The sequence below is a fragment of the Chroicocephalus ridibundus genome, chromosome 8 (genome assembly GCF_963924245.1).
Source record: "Chroicocephalus ridibundus chromosome 8, bChrRid1.1, whole genome shotgun sequence".
In the NCBI taxonomy this organism is placed as follows: Eukaryota; Metazoa; Chordata; class Aves; order Charadriiformes; family Laridae; genus Chroicocephalus; species Chroicocephalus ridibundus.
The window spans coordinates 53,288,412-53,297,844 of record NC_086291.1 but is presented as its reverse complement, the minus strand read 5'-3'; the positions used below and the strand labels follow the sequence as shown (position 1 = coordinate 53,297,844).

The following is a 9,433-nucleotide window of genomic DNA, read 5'->3' as shown; positions in this document are numbered from 1 at the left end:
GGTGAGCAGATCCAGGGTGGAGAAAGAGGTTCTGCTTCCTGAAGAGAAGATTTTTCCCTTCAAATTAAGTTTACCTGTCCCGTCACCTCCCACAGCATCCAAGGAAGAAAAGCCCTGAACCCACCCCGGGTTATTTTGAAGAATCAAACCACCCCCTGCCAACAGCAGGGAGGAGGAAGCTGCCACCCCCTTCTTGCATGGAGCAAAGCCCTTGCGATAGCTCCAAGCCCTGTGGACTGAAGGGTCCCAGCAGAGCCTTCCCCGACCCACCAGCACTACAAGGATGGAGCAGCTGCCAGCAGCACATTGCAAGCAGAGCAGTACGTATGGCTGCAGGGACCAGCAAAAGAGCTTGCTGCAAGCTGGACTTGAGAGACACATCAGCTCCATCCTCACCTTCTGCTCAGGCAGCAGCTAGAGGCCAAAGTCGGAGAGCGTGGGGAGAAGGAGGACTCCTCTCAGGAAGGGGCAGTGACACACAACGGAAACCTGAAATACAGGTCCTCAATATTAAAGGGCCAGATCAATAGGCTCCAGGCTAGCGGATAGCATCTGGGAAGCTGCAGTGGGAGGGGAATTATCTCCCATGGCAATAACTGACACAGCCTTGCTGCCAAAGGACCAGCATTTACTCACCAGCTCCTGTATCCAGACCCTGATACTTCCGTGGGGAGCGACAGTGGTCCACCGTCCACTGGCCAATTTCCTTCTCTGCTAGAAGCATCTCCTCTCACATGGAGGTGTATTGGCCCACAGAAGGGTGAAACACCTCTTGAACGGCTTTCCAGAGCTGTCAAGCCTAGAAGTTTCAGCACAAGCCCTGAGCCCCTGCTGGATCTGGTGGTAACACCCCGGTCTCCAGCAGCTTAACCCAGCTAGCAGAAAGTTTGACTGCACTTTCCATGTGGAAGACACCCAGACGCTCCAATGCATTTCTGGAGGGCCTTAGATGCTATGGAAGAGAGCCTATAGTGTTTGCAACAGCAGCTTATGAGTAGGAAAAAAAAAATATCAAAGGCAAGAAGTACGAAAACAGAAGTGCAATTTATTGACAAGTTTCAGAAGTAAAAAGACTCAGTGTTTTTGCTCCTCTTGGGCTGGATGTCTGACCAGAACACCTCCACCCACCAGCTCGGAGCTATGTAGTGTTTCATCTTCAGAAGTTGAAGTCTTGCTTCTTCACTGAGAAATCATATAGTCCATCTTGGCCAGTCCCAGGCTGCAGATCTGGATTTTCCTAGGAGGAAGTTGATAGCCATCAGTTAAAGGTTCTGCATCTTAATAAACCTAAGCTTTATCTACCAGAGTTTGCCTGAAGCTTTTTACAGCAGCTTACTGTTTTATTCTTGTTTTAAAGAGTTCTGCTGCTGTAACAAGCTGTTAAGATCAGCTTGACTCTACCAGGACCCTTGGAGACCAGACCAAGTCCTCCTGGTCCTTACAGCACCCTGAAGCTGACGCATCCCTGTGTCTCACACACAAAAAGCAGACAAGTCCACAGGCTCAGCCATCAGAGGCTGAAGAAAAGAGTGGCTGGAGTGGTAGGGCTCACTCAAATTAAACAGCCTGCTTGGAGCAGCACCAAGCTAGGACTGGGTTGGAGAGATGTCCCCCCAGCATCCGGCCCCTCAGGCAGGTGCTGGTGTGTAGAAGAGCTTCCTCCACACCTTCTCACAGGGACATCCCGCAGACCCTGTTCTGGGCAAAGGACTAAGACATTTGCTCCCTACTGCTGCTAGACTGAGCCTCAGCTCCGAGATCCGCCAAACCGCTAAGCCTCTTCCCTGATGTTTCTCCATCTGTGAGACTAAAGCTAGGACCAAGCATGGCATCTGTGACAGTCATGGGACTCTCACAACAACTAGCTAGTCTCCTATTCTCTTTTTCCATAAATTCATAAGCATGAGAAGGGTCAAGTAATCCAAATGCAACCTGAGCATGGTTATCAGCTGAGTAGGCGGCTTCCATTCATAGTGACAAGCTAGCTCAGCTCCAAAGGAGGAAGCTTCTCCACATTTGGTATTCATATCAGCAACTTCAGTAACTCCAGCTGATGCCAGTTTAAATTCCAGCAGCAAGATGCTATCAGGGCATCCATATCTGTTGTGCAACTCCTCAGCTGACAACTTGGAGCTTTCACAGACCTTTAAGAGCAGTTGGAACAAGATGGAAGGACCAATCTAGTCATGTGATGGTGTCTTCCAAAAACCTATTTCAGCATCCTCAAAGTCTGTACTACATTCCAGTGTGTAATAGCTTCATATTTTCAGATGGGAAACAGCGAGAGCTCACATACCTCACCAGAAAAGTATTTCTCTATGATATTCAGCGCAGCTCGGTAGACCATGTTGTTGTCGTGGGTTTGCAAGGCTTCAATTTTCTCCAGACCATCGAGCTCCTCCACCAGCAGACACAACGTCTCTGTCTCTCCCAGCTTCTCAGCTGTCTGTAACATCAGATAACCAAGCAGGAAAATATAACCTTCTATCAGCAGTAGGTCTGAGAGTCTCTTCACTGTATGACCCTGATCTACAAGTCAAAGGACCACAGTCCCTGCATTTACTGTCCCCACCTGATCCCAGGGACAGGAGCACTCTGCATACAAAATGTCAACCCCTGCTGGGATTACTGCACAGTGGCTCGACTGCCAACCAGACAAGCTAGCCACACACTGAGAAGCAGCAGGTGTGACCTGCCACCCACTATTTCATTTGCAAAGGCCATTTCACTGCTGCAAAAGGTGCTGCAAGAAACAGGCTTTCCAGTGAGAAGCACATAGACATCTACTGGCGAGGAGCAGAGCTGAAGTGCCCCCAGGACCACTTGATTTCTCTGCAGTTGCATTTCTGCAAGACCTTCACCTCTGTCCAGCTTGGAAATTAACACTAACCCCTTTTCCAGCGGAGGTTTTCCTCTGCAAACCTCTTTTCCTCCTCCAGAAGGAGACTAAAAGTCACAGGAGGTAAAGAGGAACACTTTGGGTACTTAATCTTATCAAGCCCTTTGGTCAGCCCAAGGATGTCCGTCCAAGAACAAGCCAAGCAACATGAAGTTTAACTCTTACTCCTGAAAGACCAGTAGCTGCTGTAGGAGATGCTGTTTTCACCACACAACAGCTCACACCTCGCTGCTCTGTTGGGGAAAGGTTGTAAGGGATTGTAGGAGAACTTACCAGGAAGAGATTTGAAATGGTATCCAGGATGATGAGAATAGTTTTGCTGTCTTTGGCCAAGAGCAGGTTGAGCAGAGGTTTGAGTACCCCAGACTGGACAAGTTCCACCACCTGCTCCGCAGTGCCTCCTGTTGTGAAGTTGGCCACTGCCCACACGGCCTCCTTCTGGGCTTTGAAGTCCCCCTGGAAAAGCAGCACAGTGAAGGCACTCCCAAGCTTCAGCATCCCTCCAAGATCAGCATGAGGTGAGGAGAGCCATTGCCCTTGTACGCAGTTTGGCCTGACCCACCTTCCCTAGCACTCCGAGTGATGGGTGGACACCTGGCAGAGCTGCCAAGAGCAGCCCCAAGCCCTGCTTTCATACAGGTGTACTGACAAGTCCGAGTGCCCAGGCTGCCCCAAGGATCTCAACAGCTTTGAAAGACTGCTCAGGTGGCTCCTGGATGCAGGCTGAGTGCTTCACAAATGAGCCATCATGGACCTCATGGACCTCAGCACTGCTTGTGCAGCACCACACTTGTCCCTCACCTTATCAAGAAGCTCAACCAGAGGTGGCAATAACCCACAGGTGATGAGTTGTTGGATCTGCTGTCTAGGCCCTGCTGCAATGTTACTGAGTGTCCATGCGGCTTCCTTCTGTATAGACGGCTTCGCATGTCGCAGGAGACGGGGCAGGACAGCCAAGACGCCAGCATCGATAGCTGCCTGGGTCTGCTCATCAGTCCCTGTGACTACATTCCCAATGGCACGGAGAGCTGGAGTCTAGACAGAGATTAAAGGAGATGAGGAGAATCCTTACCTCAAGAGATACATGCCAGAAAGCCCAGCAAGATCCCCCACAAAGTGCTTGATCCTTCAAATGAGGAAAGTAGCATCGGTGATTACTGTTGTATTTACAGACCTAGCGTCCTCCTGTTTTGCTCTAAGCAGCTTTACAGTCTCTATCCAGCCCGCCGGCCCCAGCAAGCTGGAACAGAGCAGTGGCTTGACCAACCACCAAGTACCACTGCAGTCTGGGGAGACAGCAGACCACATTAGCCACATGACTAGGGAAACATGCCCTCTCTCCCCTCAGATGTCCCTACATTAAGGGACCAGAGGCTGGAGATTGTTGATTGTTTCCTACCATAATGATCAACTCTGGGCTGACCATGAGTTCCACCAGCCTTGGGAGAATCCCTGTATCCACCACAATTTGGATGCGATCGTTGGAGCCATCGGTCAGATAGGAAACAGCCCAGCAGGAGTCAGAAATTATTTCCTTGTCCTCGTGTTTTATGAGGCAGAGGAAGACTGGCAGCATCATCTTCATTGCATTCAGGGGAGGGTAGGGGTTCTTGTTCCTACAGAGGTTTGACAGCGTCCATGTGATGTTCCTCAGGAACCCAATCTGAAACACAAGGGAGGTGTGAGATCCTCACTGCAGCAACAAGTGAGGAAGAGGTAGCACCCTGCTTCTGGTCCCTGCAGCTCAGAGATGTTATCCAGTAGCCAGAAGCAGCCTTCTTAATAAGGGCTGAGGCTTATTTGAAGAAGAGAGATGAAACAAGTAAGTGACTAAGACAGTAGATTCACCCCCTCCCTCCCCAATATTAAGTTCCAATAACTTCATCTCTGGTGGTGGGACGAGCTACAGTGACTAACAAAGGTGCCAAACAGCTTATTTGCTGGGTCCTCATGACAAATTACAGAGCATTCCTTGGACAAGATCAGGAATATTTTTTTTAATATTAGCATTAATAAATATTAGCAGCTCTTTGTTCTAGAGCAGGGCACTGGGAGGATTTGTTTAAGTTGCATCATTCGGGCAGTTCATCCCGGTAAGGATGTTCCCAGGAGATTAGTGGAGCTACGTTCCAAGCATGGCAGCTACCAAGGGGTGCATATATATGAACTGGTGTTTTCTCATGTTTCTTCATCTTCTCTCCTTAAGAGGCAAGGGTGAGCTGGACTAGGAACACAGCAGCCAGAAGAGTTGGTTGTTATCTTTTGTTATTGTTACCTTTTTTAAAAAAAAAAAAAAAGAGATCTCGCAGCATAAACTCACAGAAGGCCAAAGTGGCTTAAAGGGCCATAGTAACACCTACAGAAAGCGTACAGCTTCCACCACACCCAAGGGCAGGAAACCAGGAGGCAAATGGTACCACTGCTACAGCCCTGAGAGCTTCCCAGTGAAGGTCCTTCTCTCCCAGAGACCAAGAAAGCAGTGGGGCAGGCACAAATCCAACAGTTTAGAGCTACCCAGAGAGCAGCAGGAGGAAGCTTGAAGGACAAGTTCAGCCCTTCCACATGCATACGCGAGTCTACCCAGCACCAGTTCCATCTTATTCCTTGCTGTCCAGCTTTGACCACCTCAAGCTAAGCTAAGGCTAGAAGACATCACATTGACTTGTGGAACATCTGCTTGGCACCACCAGCTTTGCATACAGCTCAGAGTCATTAAAAACAGTTTAAGACAGGGTCTCATTTAGTTATACAAATAGCTGTTATTTTTAAGGCAGATGATAGACCACCCAGTGGTTCACCCAGTCCCCAGGTGATTAAGAGCTGTTAAGTCAAGAAAATGAAGGTTATTTACTGGAGTTACAGGTGACACGAGAGCCAGCAAGGGAGGAATCACCCCACAATTGATAAGAGCATCTCTGTATAGAGGACCATCACCTGTACAGATGAAAGAGGGTTGTTTATTGCATCTGCATATCTGCATCTGCCCAAGTCACAAGACAGTCAACATCAAATAACAATTAGACCTGCAGCCATGGGCCAGGGCTGGGTCACTGGGCTCCTAGTTGAGGAGGTCCCTGTTTGTTGCAGGACTAGATGGCCTTTAAAGGTCCCTTCCAACCCAAAGTATTCTGTGATTCTAACCAACTCACAGTCTCAAAGGCTGCCAGGCCACACGAAGGGACCAAAGGGTTTCAAGAGGGGCAGGAGCTTGGAGACCAGGCTATCTTGAGGAACATCAATATTTCTAGCTCCCCAGCACTGGCTTGGGCACCAACCCTCTGCACGCTCCCAGGCCTGGGGACCGCCGCTTACCTGCGATGTTGCCCAGTGCCCACACAGACTGCTCGCTGATGTGCATGTGTGGGGAGGACAGGAGGGAGATGAAGGCTGGGATGGCACCTGCCTCCACTACCGCCTTGGTGTGGTCAGAGGTGCCAGAGGCGATGTTAGTCAGTGCCCAGGCTGCTTCGAACTGCAGAGGAGCATTGTCAGCATATGTCAGGAATTCAACCAGCCTGGGGATGATCCCCAGCTCGATGATCTGATTGATAGGGGGGTCCTTCTGCCTGGACAGAATTCTTCTGCAAAAGACCACACAGCACAGCCCACCATGAGAGGCCATGATACACCATAACCCTGTGGCCAGGTACGAGGCTGTGGCCTCAGGGGGGGAAGCAGGACCTATAAGAGATGCTAGTGCAGCATCCCATGTCAGCAAACCCTCTGGCAGAGGAGTTGCCATAGAGAAGCATCTGCAGGAGACACATCTAAGAAGATGCTGGAGCAACAGCAGTGTGTCTGTGCCATCCTCACAGCCATTGGGAGCAGCACTGGTCCCCTGGCACACGGGCAGGTCACTGATCTGGGAGCTGGAGCCAGCCAAGGAAGCACCACCAGCAATGCAGCCTCTCCTGGACCCCCAGGAGACATCCCTGCTGCACCCTGTGATCCCTCCTGCAGCCTACCCGGGTGGGGACAGCCCTGCTCAGCAGCGACCCTTACGGAACCAGGCTTTCCAGCCCTTTTCCTGCCCAAGCATTTGGCTTCTTCCCCAACCACCTCACCAGCTGGTGGGAGCCAACACGGTCCCTGCCCCAGCACAGGCACAGCCGGGGGTGGGGGGGGCAGCTCCAGGAGCCACAGCCAACCCCTTGGTGAGGTTCAACCACACGGTCCCCCCCACAGGCACTGCAGATGGAGCCAAGCAAGGCACACAGGGCACAAAACAGGCACCAGCTGAGGTCCCTCAGGGCATTTCAGGTTACCAGGCTCCTTCCCCCTTTGTCATGTCTTCAGAGAGCTCTTCAAACAGGAAGAAATGCCTTCTGCTGACAGGACCCACCGCAGCTCCACCAGCCACCTCCCTCCCAGCGCAGGGCGGCCGGGCAGCATACCTGGTGTCCTGCGTCGCCTGCAGCTGCAGCTCGGGGTTGCTCCCATTCACAGCTTCCGTGATTTTCTCCAAGGACAGCGGAATAATCTGTGTCACAGGGGATGATTCAGAGTCAGATGCAAGCCAGGACTCCCTCCGGTTTAATCTCGGCAGTCAATCAGCTGTCTAGACCCGAGTCAGTCACCGCTCCATATCTAAGCGGTGTCTATTCTTTATGCAATGCAGTTTCGAGATGAGCCAGAGGAAGAGAATCCACAGAAGCCTTCGAGGCAACTAATCCTTATAATCAAGCACGGAAAGAGTCACTGACACACCACAATGGGCCTCCGAGCTCGGTAATTACCCCTCACCCTGCAAGGAGCCAGACGGGAGCTTCGCCAGCTCCCAGCGAGCTGGAGCACCAGCCTGTTCTACCTGCCATCGAGGGAAGCCACATGGGACACCGTCTCCATGCAAAACAGCACAGGAAGAGGGCTCGGCAGTCTCAAACACTCCCCCACGCTGGGCATGGCGATCGGGAATGGCACTGGCTATTTAACCCAGGTCACTCGAGCTGGGCTCAGTAGCAGCCCAAGTAGATGAGACCTACTGCACAAGCTGCAGCAGAGCACCCAGAACTCACCTCATCTCTTTTGTCTTCTCCAGGAGAGAGACTCTCATCCATCAAACTGAAGGAAATGCTCCTGCGCTTCAGGATCTGCTCATCCTTCTTGGCCTTTCGCAGCTCGACGGTCACCTCCACTCTCTGCCTCCGCATGGCCTGGAGGGGAGGAGAAGGTCACCACCCCACCGGCGTCCGCATCACCCAGTTCCCCAAGGGGTTCATCTCTACAACCCTCTGCCCCAGGTTTCCACGCAAGAGGAGCGCAGAGCGCCAGCATCTGCTCTTGGGCAGCTCCTTGCTCTGGTGTGGGGGTTACGCAGGGGACGGGGCAGAGTAGAGCCTCTCACTCAGTGCCTCCCAAGGACACGGGCAGCTGGATGAGCAGCAACCAGTGTTTGTGTTGGTTTTTTTTTTTTTAAAAAAGTAGATTTGCTGAACCTGAAAGGCAAACCCTCATCAGCTCTACTGGCTTAAAGCAAGCTGACAGGTCCCGTGATCTGACATCCCACACCAGCCCCCTCTCCGCAGGGATAACTGCTGTGGAGAGCTCGGGAGGCTGGGGCCTGAACCATCTCCCTTCCCCAGCACAGCTCAGAGCCGCCCACCCAAAGCCCGTGTCCCCCTTGCCTGTGCCACCACACTCCTTGCGGCCCAGCCAGCTCCACACCACATCTCAAAAGCCATCTGAGCATCCCCCCGCCTTTGTTCCCTTGTACAGGTAGATTTGGGGGCAATTGTCCTTCAGAAGCCTTCGCATCAGCTCCTGCCAACTGGCAAAGCCCCAGTGGGGGCCCCTGTCCCAAGGGGATGGCTCAGGTGGGTGGTGGAGATGGGTACTTACAGCTGTGTCCTTGCCCTTGTTCTTGAACTTCATCATCCGCTCACCGTGCTTTTTCATGACTGGCATCTTGGCAGGTTTGAGAGAGGTGCCAGCTGAAAGCCTTCACGTGCTTTTGGGGTTCAGGACAGAGCAGTGTCAGGTCACAACCACAGCAGCAGCACCCACCTCCATCCACAGAGGGGTCTGGGACCTCCCCACGTTCCCACCAACAGCCTGCACCACGCATTTTCCCCCCCCACCTCCCCAGCAGAGGAGATGCTGGAGGTCCCCTGCCCTAAGTAGAGCTCAGTAGGATCCTCACACGCTGCAGCTGAGGCACCAAACTAAAGCGCAGGCACAAACTACCACTTAATACCAGGCTACAAAAGTTACAGCTGCTGTAATGCCATGAAGAAGCCGGACACACCACTTCTCATGGCTACAGTGACACCACCTTCCTCCAGTTTCGATCCCAGGGCTTTTAGGTTTATGTAGACACACAGCCCAAGCCTAACAAGGCCTCTCGCCTCCCAAAGCATCAGCTTAAGGTCTGATTTAAGGACAAGTAGCCATAGCCAAGCCCACTCCCCCACCCCACAGCCCAGCCTGGCTTCCTGCACCAGGGCCCCCCCGTAGGAAAGGCCCAAGGCCACACGCAGTGGCATGAAGTGACCGAGTTCAACAAAGCAAAGAGCTCCCCTTGGAAACCCAGCTACT

General features: G+C 52.2%; 1 protein-coding gene across 1 annotated transcript; it reads right to left on the bottom strand.

The window, feature by feature from the left end:
• Nucleotides 1-1,085: 1,085 nt before the first annotated feature.
• On the bottom strand, nt 1,086-8,803 carry KPNA7 (karyopherin subunit alpha 7). The gene is made up of 10 exons (XM_063343862.1): nt 8,738-8,803; nt 7,915-8,052; nt 7,294-7,379; nt 6,212-6,480; nt 5,751-5,833; nt 4,299-4,562; nt 3,701-3,934; nt 3,173-3,355; nt 2,297-2,446; nt 1,086-1,237 (listed from the first exon to the last, which is right to left on the bottom strand). The coding sequence occupies exons 1-10, from the start codon at nt 8,801-8,803 to the stop codon at nt 1,157-1,159; spliced, it is 1,554 nt and encodes a 517-aa protein (XP_063199932.1). The 3' UTR covers nt 1,086-1,156.
• Between the last annotated feature and the right edge of the window lie 630 nt (nt 8,804-9,433).